Raw genomic sequence first — 19,438 nt, forward strand, 5'->3', positions numbered from 1 at the left:
TAGAGTTGAGGACCCAAACAATTTACCATCCATCTTGGCTCTGTGTTACAACTATCACTATTTTCACTATAGTAGCAGAGAAACTTCAAAGAATTTGGAAATCAAAATACAGTTCGAAGGTGAGAATCCAATGCCAGGTAGATGTCCAATCATCACAACCTTCCAGAAAAAGGTTCTCTAAGCAAAGAGTGCTCTTTTTGCCCCGCCCACTAAAAGAGAGAAAGTTGTCTACTCATCACCACTAAAATGTAATGTCTTTTCTCTAGAAGAAGAAATGGGCCTAGACTGGAACCTGGGCCTGAGGCAAGTCCTTCTATCTGTCTAGGGAATCATCTGAGGTCTCCTTTACAGTACCTACTTTGCTTCTGGACTCTGCTGCAAAAACCACAGTACTCTACTCCAGTAAAAAGTAAATGATTTAGAACTTTATGATAAATTTATAATTTTAAATAAATACTTCAGTTTTAAATTTAAAAATAAACAGCTGGATACAAAGTTAACTTCCAAAGGGAAAGAAAAATGACAATTCCAAGAGCTTCTATCAGAAGGAAACATCAGCCACAGATCTTGAGTTATCTAGAAAGAAAAGAATTAGGTGCCCAGGTACAAAGCAAAAGGTCAATACTGCATTCTGTATCTGAATGCCCTGACACCCAAAAAATTAAGAATATATTGCCAGAGTACCAGAAAAGTCATAGGACATTAACAGAAAAACGAACGCACCTATTTACAGGAAGGACAGAGGAAAGGTATAATAGCTTCACTTACTTTGGTGAACTACTCTTTTTTGAGGTGGAAGGTAAGAGGAAACAGAATGAATGGATACCATAGAATAAAAATGTCAAGGATAAGGGTAAGAGGCATAAGCTGAATAAGAAGGGATAGACTACTCTATAGGTCCTTCAAAATACTTATCCCCTTGAAACCTTGATCAAACCTACTGTATAAACCTACTGTTCTACTAGAGGAAAGACTGAAGGTTATGGAAATTATGGTTAAAATAACATTTATAGTAATGAGAAAGAGGGAATTCCCTGGCGGTCCAGTGGTTAGGACTCTGCGCTTTCACTGCGGTGGGCCTGGGTTCGATCCCTGGTGGAGGAACTAAGATCCCTCAAGCTGCGCGGAGCGGCCAAAAAAGAGAGAAAGATTCATGAGGGCAAATCCTAGCACTGAAAGAGAGGGCAAAAGTGTGAAACAAGAATATACAAGATAGAGTCAGTGAGCAGGAGAGAGATACAGGATTGAAGACTGCTGAGGAGAATGGAGACAATGAGAGCACACACCACCTACCAGTCAATCAGCAATCACTATACAAATCTTAATACAAAGTATAAAAACATAAATGTAACACCTGGATTAAAGGAGTAGGAGGAGGTCTGCAAAGAAACTGCAAGACAGGGCAGCATCCTGCCAGAGCTTTAAGGTATGCGGTGAGGAAGTAAGGATGAAGGAATATGAAGCGGGAGGGACTGCAGCAAGGAAAGAGGATGGGTTTCAACATGAAGGAGCCTAAAAAGAGAAAGAAGGGAAAACAACCTCAGAGAGAAAGAACAGGATAAAGTCAAGCATGATATCACAAGAGAACAGACTAGAGGAGAGAATGAAAACGGCATGCCCTGAAAAAAGTGGGGAGGTCAAAGACCCAAAAGGGGCTGTAGTTTGGGGGAAGTAGGAGCTAAGGAGAGCTCTACCATAAACCCGACTAAAAAGAAATACGAGTATGGTGCAGGAGTGAAGACAGGGGCCAGAACAGGGATGCTCTCAGAGGGATGTGGTGATGGAGACACTAGATTCAAAATACTGGTGTGACAAGGGGACTACTGTGAAGAGAAACTATCGTGTCAAAGACGACACCACCATCAAAAAAAAAAAAGCAAGGGTCAGAAAAGAAGGTATTCTCAGAGTATGAATACAAAAAAGAGGGGAGGAAAGGGACACACGGAAGGACAGAAAAATATAGGGAGTGCCTAACCATAAGGAGAGGGTAACTAAGGAAAGAAAAAGGAGTGCAGCGTGGAGGGATGATGTTTCCGGAAGAAAAGTAGGAGCCGACCAAAGGTCCTGCCTATTTGGTTTAGAGGGCAGAAGGGACGGTCCACGGGTTCTGAAAGGAGTGGTGGAGAACAAGAAACTATGATGCTCAAGATGAGAACTTGGGGAGGACACACAGCGGCTGGGTCAGAAAAGGAGATGCTGTCAGTTAGAAGCAGAAAGAGGTTCAACAAGAGGAAAGCAAAGGGCACCGAGGAGCAGAAAGCAGCATGCCAAAGGGGAAGGCAAGGGGGCAGAAAAGAAGCCAAAGCAATGGGGGCAGGGGTAAAAGCAGTAGGGGCGCTGGGACACTGGAGATTACAGGGAGGGTGCGGGGGTCTCAGAAACCCAGGGTGTGCGGAGGTAAAAGGGCCAACCTCCATGGAGGGGCGGGGGGCCGGTTCGGGGGTTGAGGGGAGGTGCGGCCTGAGGGTGACAGGGGTAGAGGGGAAATGCAGAGACAGACAGAGGGGAAGGGGTGGGGCGGCGGGCAGCCCCGATACTCACACCTCCAGAATGCGGTCCCCCTTGCGCACCCCGGCCCGGTCGGCCGCCCCCCCGGGCAGCACGGCGCTCACATGCTGCAGCGGCGCGTACAGCTCCCCGTTGATGCTCCGCAGTTGCCCGCCCTCGCTCACTTGGCCCCGCACGTTGAAGCCGTAGCCGGACTCGGACTTGACGATGCGCACAACCCGCGGGCCGCCGCCTCCCCCGCCGCCGTTCCCGGCGCAGTGGAGCCCAGACCCCCCACCGCCGCCGCCGCCGCCGCCGCCACCTCCGTTCCTGTGAGGGGCTGAGGGGTGAATCCCTTCCCCGTCCTCATCCGCCATCTTGCGAGCGAGCGAGCCGTACTCCCACCACCCTACGCCTCCACTCCCTCCGCGCGTGCTCGACCTTCTCAGCAGCCGCGCGACCCCCGGCGCGCGCGCCCGCTCCGCCGACAGCGGGACCCGAGTCGGCCACGGAGCTGCCGGCGCGGGTAAAGGGGAGACAGGGGGCGGGGGGAAAGAAGACGGTTTAGATGCCGTGAAGCCTCCTGGGAGTTGTAGTTTCTGAATGGTGGGGGCGGGGAGAGGGCTGGGCCCGGGCCGGAGCTGAGGTTATATGACGCAATTTGGGCGCAAAGCCTGCTGGGGGTTGTAGTTCACCTTTCAAGCCCTTCTTAGGAGTGTCCTTTTGGATGGTGAGCAGGTAACCCAGCCTGGAGTGGAGGTGACAGATTCATCTGCTGACGTGGAGCATGTTTTATTTTTCTTTCATTTCATAACCTTTAAAAAACAATAATATTAGGACAACTTGATGTTTGTGATTCAACATAGTCTTAAATTATAACAATTCGTTTGCTCAGTACCTTATGTGTCTACATACTTTTTTTTTTCAGGCCCCACGGGCTGGCAGGCGAAATCTTAGTTCCCTGACCAGTGATGGAATCGGCGCCTCAGCCCCACCCCACCCCCGTGGAAGCGGGAGTCTTAACCACTGGACCACCAGGGAAGTCCCTATATACATTATTTTCTTGAATGGCCCCAACAATCTTGTGAGACAACTGAGTCATGAATTCTCTTCTCTATTTCACATATTGGGAAACTGAACCAAAGTCATCTAGCTGTTAAGTAACAGGAACTGAGGCCCAGTTATTTTTGCGCAATTTTCTTTTTATATATTGCAACTACATAAAAACTTGCCCCATCTATGTAAAAAAGCATATGTAGGGCTTCCCTGGTGGCGCAGTGGTTAAGAATCCGCCTGCCAATGCAGGGGACATGGGTTCGATCACTGGTCCGGGAAGATCCCACATGCCACGGAGAGCAACTAAGCCCGTGCACCACAACTACTGAGCCTGCGCTCTAGAGCCTGTGAGCCACAACTACTGAGCCCGCGTGCCACAACTACTGAAGCCCGCATGCCTAGAGCCTGTCCTCTGCAACAGGAGAAGCCACCGCAATGAGAAGCCCGCACGCAGCAACGAAGACCCAACGCAGCCAAAAATAAATAAATAAAATAAAATTTTTTAAAAAAATCATATGTAGAGGAAACTATGGTCTCAGTGATTTATTTAGACCTGGATATTAGAGTGGCCAAGTAATAATTTCAGTTGAGCAATGATTTTGTTTTTTAAGTTTTAAAATATCCATTTTTTTTTCTTATTGAAGTATAGGTGATTTACAATATTATGTAAGTTTCAGGTATACAACGTAGTGATTCACAATTTTTAAAGATTGTACTCCATTTATAGTTATTATAAAATATTGACTATATTCCCTGTGCTGCACAATATATCCTTGTAGTTTATTTATTTTATACACAGTAGTTTGTACCTCTTAATCCCCTACCCCTAACATGCTCCTCCCCCCTTCCCTCTCCCCACTGGTAACAACTAGTTTGTTTTCTGTAACTGAGAGTCTGTTCCTTTTTTGTTATATTCATTACTTTGATTTATTTCTTAGACTCCATGTATAAATGATAACATACAGTATTGAGCAATGATTTTGAAGTTACCATTATTTCAAATTCATTTTGTTTCCCCCAACAACACAGTAGAGTTCTTTGCATATGGCAGCAGTTGATGTTTTTTGGCTACCTACCCAAACACAAACTTGCAGATATTGTGCAGAATGCCTGGCAAAGGCAAGTAAGAAGAGCAAGAGCAACAATAATGAAAAATAGCTTACTTAAGCACTTACTGCTCAAGTCTGGTATTTGATTTTACTCTACTGGCAGGCTAATAAATTAGTCTGTTACTGGTTCACGGATGCTGATAAAAGACACAAGATTCCTGGGTCAGAGGCAAAGGACTTTTACTCGCAACATAGGGAGCAACTTGAGCTTCAGCCCCTTTGTGTCAATTCCTCTTGCCCCCCCAAGTGCCACAGGGATGACATGAAAGGCTCAGATGAATGCTGTGCACTTGGTGGGCTTACACACAGCTGGGGAACCTGCTGTTTTGTAGGAAGCAGTAAGCAAACCTGTTCTTTGTCCTGGAGGGAGAGCTTACTTCATTACTCACAGCTGCTCACTGTAAACATAACCCTGAGAAATGACCCTGGTAAAAAGCGGTCAGGGCTTTGCATTCTTGTCATACCCAGGAAGATGGGTAGAAGCATGAAAGACCCATGAAGGACTGTCTCTCTCAACATAAGTATGTGCCACTCTTCTAAGCACTTTTTTTTTTTTAATTTTTGGCTGCGTTGAGTCTTCATTGCTGGGCACGGGCTTTCTCTAGTTGTGGCGAGCGGGGGCTACTCTTCGTTGCGGTGTGCGGCCTTCTTATTGCGGTGGCTTCTCTTGTTGCAGAGCAGAGGCTCTAGGCATGCGGGCTTCAGTAGTTGTGGCACGCAGGCCCAGTAGCTGTGGCTCGCGGGCTCTAGAGCGCAGGCTCAGTAGTTGTGGCACACGGGCTTAGTTGCTCCACGGCATGTGGGATCTTCCCGGACCAGGGATCAAACCCATGTCCCCTGCATTGTCAGGCGGATTCTTAACCACTGCGCCACCAGGGAAGTCCCCTCTCTCTTTTTTAAATCCCTTTAACAAATACACCTTCCAGTGACCCCATCTGCCCTTCAGTGAGTCACACGCTTGTGTAATACCCTCCCCTTGAGTGTGGGCAGGACCCGTGACTTGCTTCTAGGCAATAGAATATAGTGAAGATGATGATGTGTCACTCCCATGGTTACAGGTACATTATATAACATTCCTTCTTAGCTGACTGGGACGAGAGTCTCTTGCTGGCCCTAAAGAAAAACGCTGCCATGTTGTGAACTGCTGGTGGAGAAGGCCCATGACAGGGAACTGCAGGAGCCTCTAGGAACTGAGAGTTGCCCCAAGTGGACAGCGAGAAAATAGGGCCCTCAGTCCTAAGCCTGCAAGAAATTCTGCCAACAACCTCGTGAGCTTGGAGGAGGATTCTTGGCTCCACTAGGGAACATAGCCCAGCCAGTGCCTTGACTGCAGGCTTGTGAGACCCTGCAGAGGACCAGCTAAGCTGAACCCTGACTCCTGGACCACAAAAGTTGTGAGATAATAAATGTGTATTGTTTTAAGCTACTAAATTTGTGGTAATCTGTTACCGGACAATAGATAACGAATATAACTCCTGTTGCATCTATGGTCAGTGCTACTCAGTTTAGATCAATTTAATACTTAGTTTAGCTTTACCTTTCCAATCTGAACATAAGCTTCTTGAAAACAAGGAACTTGTCACATGTGACTTGTCATGCCTTCAGAGTGTATCAGAGTGAGAGGCACAAGAGAAGGAGCTCAACAAAGGTTGATAGAATGTTAGTCTAGGAAAGGACCATAAAGTGGCTAATAATACCTGCTGCATAGGGACATGTTGGGGACCAAATGAGAATATGTGGGAAACACCTAACATAATATTAATACTTAACACAGAGTTATTATTAAGAGTACTAATAGGGAGGGAGGCTCAGGAGGGAGGGGATATATGTATACACATAGCTGATTCACTTTGTTGTACAGCAGAAACTAACACAACATTGTAAAACAATTATAACCCAATTAAAAAATACTAATTAATATCACATCTAGCCCTATTTCCTCATTTTGCTGGTAAAGGAATAGCTCCCTCCACTATCACCCTTTGAAAAAGGAAGTAGATCCAGCAAGGTACAATGATTGTCAAAAGTCACTCAGCAGATCAGTGGCCAGCACCCAACCCTAAGTAGAAAAATTAAATGGCTTGAATGAGGAAATAAGGCATGCCATTTCCCAGGGAGTCATGAGTTGAAGAAAACAAAAAGAGGGCCCTTTTTTAGGCCTTTGCACTAATTCTGACTCTTCTTTCATTTTCACTACCTTTCTGTACATTTTTCTGTGAAGACCACATGAAAAATCACTTCTTTGGTAAACTGAATTAACTGATTTGCTAGAGTGGATAAGACCTAGAGACTAGAGGGTTTATGAGTCAAGATTCCTTTAGTTGCAAGTGACAAACTCAATTCAAATTACCTTAAGCAAAAAAGAGAATTTATTGGTTCACATAGCTAAGGAGGACACTGGGTATTTCCTTAATTGTAGCTGTGTGACAAACCATCCCAAAGCTTAGTGGTCTAAAACCATCAATTTATTATTCTATTGGACTCTGTGGGTCAGGAATTCAGATAGGATACATAGGGATGACTTGTCTCTGCCCCTCCTTGATGTCTGGAGCCTCAGTTGGGAAGACAAAGGCTAGGGGTGACTCGATGGCTGGGTTCATCTGGAAATGTCTCATTTCTGGTGGTTGAGCCTGGCTGTCTGCTGGGACCTCATCTAGGGCTGTTGGCATGATCCTATACATGGTCTCTTCATGTGGCTGTTGGCTTCTTCAAGCATGGTGCCTGGTTTCCAAAATCAGATGTCCCAAGAGAATAAAGCAATAGTGTATGGCATTTTTATGACTCAGTGTCAGAAGTCACATAGCATCACTTCCACCATACTTTTTTGGTCCAAGTGGTCATAAAGGTCTGTCCAGGTGCAAGGGCAAGGGATATAGACATCACCACTCTATGGAAGGAGTATCGATGTTGCACTGTAATTAGAGTATATGGGATGGGATATATCATGGTGGCCATTTCTGGAAAACATAATCTGCCACACTGGGATAGCTCATAGATTTAAAGCAAATGCTATAGGAACCTAGGTGTTAAGGTTTGACACAGAGAACTCGAGGTCATCTCCCTCTTTTTCTTCTGCCTTTCATTTTTGCTCATCTCTGTTTCTCTTTGTCTATTAGCAAAAAACACCTTGTTTTTCTCAGTGTCTGTATCTAATTTCCTAGGGAAGGGCTTTGGCCATTCCTTGAGTCATATGCCTACCACCTGGACTGATTGAAGTTCCCTGGAGAATGAAGAACTGTGATTGTCCAAACCAGGATCACATGCCCAGCTCACATGTCTAAAAGAAAGTTTGCTGTGTAGACTCTGAAGAATAGCTAGTACGATCTGCCACAGGTTTAACGTAAGTGAGCGTTGATGTCAGCTTCGTGTGTAATTATAATTATGTTAGTTCCCTATCAGGATTCTGTAGTTGCAGTATTTCAAAGCCCTTTACCTGGTCATCTTCATATGATGCCCTTGTCTTCTACTTTGTCACACACCAGCTCTCTGAGATTTGCTGGGTTCCCCATTGGAGAGAAAAGCTCCCTGGCTCTTACAACCATACTGGCTGGCTTTTTTCTCCCATTCCGTCTCACCACACCTGACTGGCATGTTTCACAGGGCTATTCCCAAATATCATTTTTTACCATCCTTCCAGTTGCAACTCCCTAGGCAATTGTCGCTCTGTTATTTGTGTCTCTCTTCATTTTCTCCAGTGTCTCCCCTCCCCTTTCTTTTCTCAAAATGAAACTCAATTTTCCAGGGGTCCCTTTTCCTAGAAATTGCTTCCCAGAGCCAACAGTTCAGAAATAATACAATAGGTTGGGATAGTTCATAACAAAAAGACCAATGCTGAGTCAATAGCATCATCCAGTGGAAAAGCATGTGAGACTTGGTTCCTCTGCATTGGTTCCTGTTTAGCTTTAATCCTTAACAAGTCATTTATCAATAATATGCTTTTGGCTGCAAGTACAGAAAATGCAAAAGTGGTTTAAATAATAAGGAAATTTATGATCTCACATAAATAGCACGACTAAAAGTGGGGAGTCCCAGAGTTGGTTAATTCAGAAGCTCATTCACATGATAAAGGATCCAGATTCTTTCCATCTTCCCCTCTGCCATCTTCAGTGTATTATCTGGGTGATGTGGCTAATTCTTCTCATGGTGCCAAAATGGCTGCTGAGCTCCAGGCATCACTCATACATGTGGCCACCATACTGAGAAGCAGAAAATAGGAAGTGTGTATTTGTCAAAACAAAGAAACCCTTTTTAGAATCCTTGCATCCACTTTCTCTCATGTCTCATAAGCCAAAAGTGTATCACCTACTAATCCCCTATACCAATCATTGGCAAAGGAACTGAAATTACTGTGATTGACTCAAATGCATCAAGACTTACTCCTGGGGCTAAGAGTAGCCCCTTCCCTGTGTGCATAGCTTGCCTGTGAATACCAGAACAAAATTTGGGACTTGCGAAGAGAAAGAAGGGTGACAGGGAATGGGAACAGGGCAGAATAGATTTGGAGAAGCAGCCACTTGTATCTGATGCACTGAACTTCTCTTCAGCTTGGTTTCTCCAACTACAAACTAGGCATGATGATACCTACTTCATCTATATGTAGAGATACTTTTAGAAATAAGATTTTGCAGGACACTCTCATGAAAAGAGTTTAATTACAAAACAGTGAGGTTCCTAGAGTAGTCAAATTCATGCAGACAGAAAGAATGGTAGTTTCCAGGAGCTTAATGGGGTAGGAACTGGGGAGTTAGTTAGTGTTTAACGGGTATAGAGTTTCAGTCGGGGAAGGTGAAAAAGTTCTGGAGGCGGGTGGCGGTGACGGTCGCAAAACAATGTGAATGTACTTAATGCCACGGAAAGGTGCACTTAACAAGGGTTAAAATGGTAAGTTCTATGCTGTGTATATTCTATCACACACAAAAAATTAATAAAATAGTGAGGTTATTTAAGATATAGAGCAAAGAAATTGTGCTAAACTTGAAAAATGTACAATATAAATTCATGGTTCTAATAACCATAATGTTGAACTTTTACCTATTTTGATTTGTCGATGGTAGTCATTTCCCAGCCTCAGCTATCACTTCTGTCCAGATCATGTGCCATTCTCTCCTCTTTCCTCATATTCATTGTTATTTTGACCGAGGCGCGGATCAAGAAATTCTGTCTCCGAAAAATGCCCTGCAAGGGAATCCCCTGCCTGGAATGGAATCAACGACAATACCCATTTACTTTCCTCTTGAAGGTTACCTTCCCCTTCCTTCCTTTGTCTTCTGGTCCTTTTTCAATACAGCTGTCTCTCCCCACATCCATGCCCAGAGGCTTTGGGACAAGAAGGCAGAGAGGAAGACTCGGAGCCAGAGAGAAGCAAAAGCACAAAGCATCGGGGGGGGGGGGGGGGTGTTGGCAGCTCTCGCAAACTCTATTTACTGACAACACATATGTACTAATATTTACTGATCCCTCAGATGTCTGCAAATGAGGCAAAGCTGCTGTGTAGAGAAATGGCTATGTATCCAACCCAAACACCCATTCCTAGAGGACCAGGTCATTCCCGCTGCAGCTACCAAAGCCCCTGCCCCCAGGTCCAGAGCCCAGAGCTGAGCCATTCTATTACATAAACTTGAAAACAGAGGTCTTCTATTCATATTTATTTGGTTTTGTTTTTTTGTTTTTTTGGTTTTTGGCTGTGCCATGCGGCATGCGGGATCTTAGTTCCCCGACCAGGGATCGAACCCATGCCCCCTGCAGTGGAAGCACAGGGTCCTAAGCACTGGACCGCCAGGGAATTCCCATCATCTACTCATATTTAACCTACTCACTCTGGACAGTCTTTTCCAAAACATATCATAGATTATAAAGACCTTCAACATGGAACACTCACCGCTCCCTTAAATTCGTGTCCCAGAGCTTAGTCACACTATCAGAAGGTGTCTCCTTACACGTAATCTGCTGTAAATAAAATGGATTCTAGACAAATGGCCTCCATCAAGTTTTGAGTGATGTGTGCCCTCCAATGCAATTGAATGTTAGCAATTGGTTATATGTATTTAGCTCCTGATACTAGGCAAGTGCCCCAGGGCTCCCTTCAGGAATGATTGTCTCTTGTTCAGTGATCCTGGTCAGTCACCTTGCAAAACACCCTGCTGGTTACAGGAAAGAGAATCCATTTCCGTTCAGCCAGCATTGACTGAGTATGCACAGTGTGCCAGGCAATATAGGACTGAGGATACAGGGATAAATCATCAGCCCCTGCCCTTTAGGAATTCTCAGGTCTGAGGGGAGAAGCAGACGTGAAAACAAACAATTACTGTACAATGTGATAAGTTTTATACCAGCTGCTCTGGCAGCACAGATGAAGGATGATTAGCTGTCTCTCGGGATTCTCTGGGGAGTCAGGGAAGATTTCACCAGTATCATTGAGTGGGGTTTGGAAGAATGAGTACAAGCTTGCTGGAAAGATAAGGCAGGGAAAAGATTTCCAGGCAGAGGGAATAGCATATGCAAAGGCAGAGAGGTGAGGAAAGACAAGTCCTTCTGTTTTGGAAACAACTGGCAAGGTAGCAGAGGCTCAGAAATGAGGCTGGTTGAGTAAGGCAGTGGGCAGCTTAATCCCAAAAATGACCCCTCCTTGGCCCTGGGAGAGGGGGACAAAAACAAAGCTCTAGCTCTATTGCTGGTGAATAAGCAATGTTATCTTCCAATATAAAGCTCATGGCCTTATATATCCTGTTCTGTGGGTGTTCTAGGTATTTTGCAAGATTATAATCTAATGGGAACTGTCTTCTCAAGGAACAGAGTTCTTTTATATATTTGAAAGGCCCTTGGGCAGGCCATGTGGAATCTTTGGGCTGTTGTGATGATCTGAAATGTGATTATTGCTGAGTGGAACTCTGAAGAGGATAAGCCAAGGCAGAACCCAGCCCTCCTTTCCACCCTCCCTGAGCTTCCTCTCCATCCTTTCAGACCCTTCAGGTGCCAAGGCCAGTGCCCTTCATTCAGTAAACACATGAAAATTTTGATTATTTTCATCCTCTCCTTAATTAATTAATTAATTAATTTAGTGTTGGTTTGGCTGAGCTTTCTGGAAACTTCCAGAACGAATTCTTTCTTAAGAGCTTATTAAACATGAGCAAAATGAGCTGAAATTTCTCAAGGAACTCTGAGAAATGCTGGTCTAACACACAAGCCTTCCAAATGAGCTTTAAACCTTTCAGTCTGCTAAAATGTTTACTGGTCTGTAAAATACTCCCAGCTCTTCTCAAAGCTCTGCCTCTGATGATGTGAGCCGTAGGCAACTTAAACTAGGACAGGGATACGTTTTCAATTTTTCATAAAGTATTTATTCTTCTAGAATCCAATTTCTTTTTAGGCCTGGTCTTTCATCTTTCTGGTGCTAGACTTAATTTGCAAAACTGCTCCCTTGTCTCACTCCAATCTGGCTGGCTGCCCTTTGCTAAATAAGTGAGTTTGGGATTTACAACAGGAAAACCCCGGGGGCCTAGGCACGGTCAGAGGAGAGAGCCTGCTTGTCTTCCTGTGGGGCCCACGGTAGGCACCTGCCCAGGTGCTCAAGGCCCTGCTGCCCTCTTGTGGCAAGCACTTCTGCTTTGCAAACAAAGAAACTCCTCTTGTTTTCAGGTTCACTGGCTGACGAAATGTGCTCTGAAACATTGCTGTGCCCCCCGCCACCCCCCAGCACCAGCATGTGGGATCTTAGTTCCCCAACCAAGGATCAAACCCGCACCCCCTGCATTGGAAGCACAGAGTCTTAACCACTGGACCGCCAGGGAAGTCCCAGGACCCATGTGATTTTAGAACTGGAAGGAACCTTGGCCGAACCCCCTTTTTTTGGTGGTGGTGGTGGTTGTTTTTTGGTGGAGAAGGAGCCTGAGGATAAGAGAGATATGGTCATTTAGCTAAGGACACACCCTAGTTAGAGAAGTCAGCAGGAATGGAACACCCACCCTCATGACAAGACAGGAAAGCAAAAGGAAACTGCCAGTTGAAATTTAGGAAAACAAAGAATGCTAAAAAGTTGCAGACCAGGTGAGCCAGCTGAGCCGGGAGGATCTGGTGGGCTTCTCTCCATCGTCAGTGACCACTTCTCCCATTTTCTGCTTCCCAAGGAAAGCCACTTTGTAATTGCACACAGGTCTTGGATAAGGACCATCTCTCTGTCTTTTTTGAACACTTTCTTATGCCAAGGACACACCACTCCATTGTAGGAGATCAGGATTTTTGTCCAAGCTTCAACCTTTAGTTACTCATACCACACTCCCACTTTTGGGCCTCAGTTTTGTCCTCTGGAAAATGAGGGAGTTGGATTGGATGTTTTCTAAAGTTTGCTTTAGCACTGATAGTTTATGATTGTCTGTTTGCCTCTTGGCACACAAATATCTGGTGGTGTTATTAAGACTCGGAGTAACTTGAGGGCAGAGTCTTTTCCTCTTAATATCCCCAAAGCCCAAACCTATACCACTGACATATTAGATGCTCAAAAAGATTTATTAACAATAATTAGCATATTCAGTGTCTGCTGACACTGCCAGACACATTACATGATATTTAGATATGGTTTTATATTGGCGATCGCCACACCTGTGAAGTTATAGAGCACACCATTAAGCACAGGTGAAACCATGCACCTCAGATTGGAACTTGAACCCACATGCTGGGACTCGAACACGGCCAAAACCCTGACTGGGACTCAAACCCATGCGGCCGGGACTCGAACGCGGCCGAAACCCACAGTCTTCCAACTGAGATCACAGGACTTAATGAAGCTCAGGTTCTTGATGTCTCATCGCAGAAAGAATTCAGTGAGAGACAAAGCGATAGGTAAGAAGTGGACTTATTTAGAGAGAAACACACACTCCACAGACAGAGTGTGGGCCACCTCAGAAGGTGAGAAAGGCACCAGGGTATGGGTTTGTCAGTTTTTATCAGGGTGGGTAATTTCACAGGCTAATGAATGGGAGGAGTATTCCAGCTATTTCAGAAAGGGGTGGGGATTTCCAGGAATTGGGCCGCCGCCCACTTTTTGATCCTTATGGTCAGCCTTGGAACTGGCATGGTGCCTATGGGTGTGTAATTTAGCTTGCTGATGCGTTACAGTGAGCATATACTGAGGCTCAAGGTCTAGTGGAAGTCAACTTGTCTGCCATCTTGGGCCCATTTGGTTCAAATCAGTTTATGTCATGTCCTCGGGCTATGTCGTTCTTTCAAAGGCTGTGCCCTGCCCCCTTCCCTCCTGTTTCACTAGGACTCTGGGACAAGATTTTCTATGACCGACTCCTGGTTCCACACATCTGTGCATCCTTTCTCTGTGTCTCAATTTCCTCATCTGTAAAATGGGAATTAAATGGCAGTAAGCACTCAGTAAATGTTCTTATTAGGTAGACATTATTATCTTATTATTATCGAAGACCCAACACAGCCATAAATAAATAAATAAACAAATACTTTAAAAAAAGAAAAGAAAAGAAAAAAAGGCTAGAAATAAATACACCTAACTGCTAACCATGTTAGTGTTAAGGCAGGATTTATTTTTCTGTTGGTTTTTGTTACCTTTATTCTTCATTTTCCAAATTTTCTATAGTGTTCACTCTTCCCTCTCCAGCAGGGTTGTGTTCCCACACTGCCTTATGTTCATGCCGGGATCGTTCCTCTCTTTGTACGTTTGCTGGTGTTATTTCCTTCACCTGGAATGCCTTCCTCTTTTGCCCTATTAATCCATCAAATATTTATTGATAATTGATACAGGCGTATCATGCAGCTTGTGGAATGTAATGTACATGAAAACACTTTGTAAACTGCTTTACAGATGTTAGTTGTTATTGTTAGGAGAAAAAAAAAAAAGATGAGGAGGATAAGGAAGAGAAAAAAACTATTATTTGTACAATAATGTGCCAGGTGCTAGGGGAGGCCAGGATGGAAAAATATAGAAAAGGGTGGCAGTCCTCCAGAAGTTTAGAATCTTGTCAGGTGAGTAGAGGAAAAAAATACCGCCATGTGGAATAGAAATCGATAGAAATGAAATGAATAGAAATAGATAATGGAACATGTGAAATGAGAATGTGAGAGAGGCAGACAGTGATATAAGAGGAAACAGAGAAGGGTGGGGAGAATGTGGAGCTAGAACCAGGCCCTGAGGGATTGGGGCAGGTAGGTTCAAAGAGAAAGGACATAAAGAAAGCTTGCACTGGGAAAAAATGCGGCGTGGTGGGGGGCGGGGGGCGATGATGAGCCCAGCTGAAGATCCTGCTGGAAAGTGGTAGGAGGTTAGGGGGAGGGGGAGATAAGTAGGGTGGGCCTTGCCACAGGTCTCTGCTGGAGTTTTTATAAATTTTTTAAAAAATTATTTATTTATTTATTTATTTATTTATGGCTGTGTTGGGTCTTCGTTTCTGTGCGAGGGCTTTCTCTACTTATGGCAAGCGGGGACCACTCTTCATCGCGGTGCGCGGGCCTCTCGCTATCGCGGCCTCTCCTGTTGCGGAGCACAGGCTCCAGACGCGCAGGCTCAGTAATTTTGGCTCACGGGCCCAGCTGCTCCGCGGCACGTGGGATCTTCCCAGACCAGGGCTCAAACCCGTGTCCCTTGCATTGGCAGGCAGATTCTCAATCACTGCGCCACCAGGGAAGCCCTAGCCTTTTTTTTAGAAACATTTTTTTTTTCTTTTGCTAAGCTGTAATAAGTGTCCATAACATTTTGTGTCCTACTTTTTTTCACTTAACATTCTAAGCACAGTTCCCTGATGTGACATAGTCTTCATAAAGGCCATTTGTAGTGAATGCATAATATTCTAGAGTGGCTGCATCTGCATGTACTTATCTATTTCTCTTTTGTTGGACACATGTTTCCCATTTTACACTATTATAAGAAGCACAGATCTCTTGTGCAGAGAGAAGAAATGGAACAAAGCTGGGTCTTTGGTGAGACCTCAAATTATTCTATGAAGGCTCACCTGAGCCTAAAGCGTCTCTGGACTTTTTAGTCACCTGAGCCAGTCAGACTGATCCCTTATTGCTTAAGCCAATCGGAGCTGCATTTTCTCTGATTTGCAACCCACGTTATCCCACCTAACATAAGGGCTCCAAGGACAGGACTGAGCTTGTCTTGCTCACTGTCGTAAACCCACCTGAATCCTCAGTCCAAGGCACAGAGTAGGAGCCTAATAAACATGTGCAGAAAAAAGAATATGAACTCTTGTATGAACTATCCATTCTTATCCTGACCAGTGATCTAGAAGGATCTTAGTACTTTTATCAATATGAGCTTATCAACAAAAATGTTGCCTCTTCATCATATTTGCCACTAATAATTCCTCGTTTTTTGGCCTTCTTTAGTTTTTCAATTTAGAAAGTTTACATTTTTATGAACTAAAATATTTTCCTTCATGACCTTTATTTTTATTTTTTATTGGGATATAATTGACATATACCTTCATGACCTTTAATACTAAAATTCTAAATGGATCTCCTCTCAGAGTTGATATTCATTTGTATTTTCTTCTAGTTTTTCTACAGTTAAGTTGTAGTATTTAATTTCTTTCATTTACGTAGAATTTATTCAGGTGTACTGTTTAAGGTTAGAATTCTTTTTTCTTTTTTTTCTAAATTCTTAACCAACTCTTCAAACGCCTTTTCCCCCATTGAGTTGCAATGCTTCTTTTATCCTTTTTTTAATGCTTATATAAAATTGAGTCTATTTCTGCCTAGCTATGTAATATTTCACTATCCGCCAAGGCCAATAATCCTCCAATTAAGCTCTGTCTTCAAAATTTTCTTTGCCATCTCCCCTGTTTATTTTTCCAGATGAATTTTTAAAATAATTATATCCAATTCTAAAAGGACTCTTGGAATTTTCACTGTAAGTATACGAAGCCTAAAAATAAATTAAGGAAGAATTGACATCTTTACGATTTTAAACTTTGCCATCCAGGAAAGTTTTTCTTCATTAAGTTTCCCATATTTTTCAACAAAATGTGGTCATTTTCTTCACATAGATCACTGACATTTCAAATAAAGTTTATTTCTAGGTATTTTGTATTTGTTATTTTAGATTGTTTTCTAACTGGGATATTACTGGCATATGTAGGGAAACTTGCTAACTTGTCAAGACAGTCCAACTGACCCTCTAATTGTCTGTTTGTTTCTTAGCCATCTCCCTGCAGGTGCCAGCCACAAGTCTGAGTTCTGCCCTCTGGAGCTAGGTGGAGTGAAACTGCACCTCCTTCTACAGGACAGATTTTCATCTCTTGGGGACTGCTATCATGTTTCCGTCAGCCTTCTTTTGTCCTGGCTAAATAACCCCGCTGATAGGATGAAAATGTATCTGGGAGAAATTCAAATGACAGTGGTGAGGTGGGTGGATTTGGGGCAGGTTAGGCTAGAGGTGGGGTACCAGTGAAGACTGGCTTCTGTGGTAATCCAGGCTTAAAGAGATGGGCTAAGATGAGGCTGAGAACATGGGAAGGGGCAAGTCTGGGAGATATCTCAAAAGAGGAAACATTAGGACATATTGACAAACTAGATATAAGGAATAAAGAAATGCAAAGAGTCAAAGATGGCTCTAAATCACTGAAGAAAGTGATTCTCTCTACTAAGAGGAAGTATGAGAGTTGAAAAGGGAAGGTAGTTTCGAAGGAAGTCAATTTTGGTCCTCCTGACCCTGAGATTAAAATATATCCAAGGAGACAGATCTACAGACTAGTTGTGAGATAATAGAAAACTTATGTATTGGTCTGTGCCCTGGGTTCCTGGCACAGGGTTCCTGGCACAGGGTTCCTAACACCCTTGTCAATTCCTAAGTGATAAATGCACTAGGATCATCTTTTATTCTAATGAGGGGACTCCGGCCGGGCTCCTAGATGGGGGCTGGTCACCAGAAAGACCAAGCCATGATTAGAAGCTTGGAATTCTCAGCCCTGTCCCTCACTTATCCAGAGAGGGGAGAGGGGCTAGAAATGAAGTTCACGATTGATCATGCCTGCATGAGGAAGACTCCATAAAATCCCGACAGTATGGGGTTCGGAGAGCTTCCAGGTGGGTGAGCACATCCTTATACTGGGAGAGTGATGCACTCCAGCTTCACCGAGACTGAACCTCCTGTACTCGGGACCCTCCCAGGCCTCACCCGATGGATCTCTTCATCTGGCTGTTCATCTGCATCCTTTATTATATCCTTTAATAAACTGGTAAAGGTAAGTAGGTGTTTCCCTGAGTCCTGTGAGCCTCTCTAGCTAATTAATCGAACCCAAGGAGGGGGTCGTGGGAACCTCTGGTTTGCAGGCAAGTCAGACCAAAGTCCAGCTAGGGACCTGCTACTTGCAGTTGGCATCTGAGGTTGGGGAGGGACAGTCTCTTGCGACTGAGCCCTTAACCTTATCTCCAGGTAGATGGTGTCAGAATTGAGTTAAACTGTAGGACACCCAGCTGGTGTTGCAGAGAACTGCCTGTTACAGGGGGAAAAAAACCCCACATACTTGGTGACCAGAAGTGAAGTGTTCTGTGTATGTAGTAAAGGAGACATACAGGTGAAAAACTGAGTTTTTCCTAAACATCAGTGTTTTTCCAATTTTCCCCCACAGTCATATGTTTTACATAGCAGGCCAGTTCAAACACAAACACATAGAAATAGATATAAAACAGATATAAGTGTCCTCAAACTCCTACAGACATATGCGAGTTTGGCCTAGAATGACCCCCCTGAATTGACAGATTAAGTCAAGAGGACAAATTACTTCCTTCCCCTCAGCATGTGAGATCCTGTGGTCTAAGACTTGGCGACCAATACCTGGTCAGGAAATTAATTATCCTACCACCATCTACCCTCAATCCCATGTCCCAGAGGGCTCCAGAGGAAGAGAGATTCCAGAAGAAAGGCCACACACATTTTAGAGTTCAAAGTAGGTCTCACTGCCAACCCACAGAGCACACAGAGTTAGAAATTTCTCACCTTTTAAAAACACATCTCCTTTAGCCTCAGGCTAGATAAGGATTTTCCTTGGAGAAAGAGGGGCTAGAGAATATTTAGGTCTCCAACTTTGAGTTTCAAGGCCATGGGGCTTAGAACTGGGACAGGGAAGATAGAAAACACTTTCTCCTTGCGAAGTGAGAGTCCTAAATCGAAGCATGGAAAAGAGGCCAAGGGCCCTAGGCTAACATCTGCTGTTGGGTCAGAGCCTGAACAAACTCAGGCCGGAGCTCCACAACGCTTGGCAATGAGGAATGAGGGAGCCCACGGGATTAGCAGAGGCCCCACAAAAAACAGCAACACACATTGAAGAGCTGATTAAAGACAGAAATTTGCTTTTCTACCCCCAAGGGATATTACCCTCCTCAGTCAAATTAAGTTGCTTTAAGCCATATCATGTCAAAGCATCTTTACAGAGTACATCTTGGAACGTTTCATAATACAAAATTTTTTTAAATAGAGTTGAAAATAAGCCAATCAATTTTTGGCTTTAGATACTTAGTTTTAAAAAAGAGGAAGTGAGAGAGTAGCACTGACATATATACACTACCAAATGTAAAATAGATAGCTAGTGGGAAGCTGCTACATAGCACAGGGAGATCAGCTCGGTGCTTTGTGACCACCTGGTGGGGGGGGGATAGGGAGGGTGGGAGGGAGGCTCAGAGGGAGGGGATAGGGAGATATATGTATACATATAGCTGATTCGCTTTGTTGTACAGCAGAAACTAACACAACATTGTAAAGCAATTATACTCCAGTAAAGATTTTTTTTTTAAAGTAAAAAGAAAAATAAAAAACTGAAGAAAAAAAA

At 44.0% G+C, this 19,438-nt stretch overlaps 1 protein-coding gene and 1 long non-coding RNA gene across 5 annotated transcripts in view; one reads left to right on the forward strand and one right to left on the reverse strand.

The window, feature by feature from the left end:
• The window catches only part of SNX27 (sorting nexin 27), an 85,040-nt gene extending 82,036 nt beyond the window's left edge, over positions 1-3,004 (reverse strand). For 2 of the 4 annotated variants that reach the window (XM_082474935.1, XM_082474934.1), the window contains exon 1: positions 2,542-3,004. In XM_082474935.1, coding sequence (XP_082331061.1) covers positions 2,542-2,864 — 323 coding nt within the window. In that variant the 5' untranslated portion in view covers positions 2,865-3,004. The remainder of the gene's footprint in view (positions 1-2,541) is intronic. The other 2 variants (XM_082474936.1, XM_082474937.1) reach the window with 2 other exon arrangements.
• Positions 2,898-19,438, forward strand: LOC309667609. Its single transcript, XR_014267839.1, has 2 exons — positions 2,898-3,013; positions 3,416-19,438. It is a non-coding gene; the product is annotated as an uncharacterized lncRNA (long non-coding RNA).

The sequence above is a fragment of the Balaenoptera physalus genome (genome assembly GCF_965194825.1).
Source record: "Balaenoptera physalus genome assembly, chromosome: 1".
Taxonomy (NCBI): domain Eukaryota; kingdom Metazoa; phylum Chordata; class Mammalia; order Artiodactyla; family Balaenopteridae; genus Balaenoptera; species Balaenoptera physalus.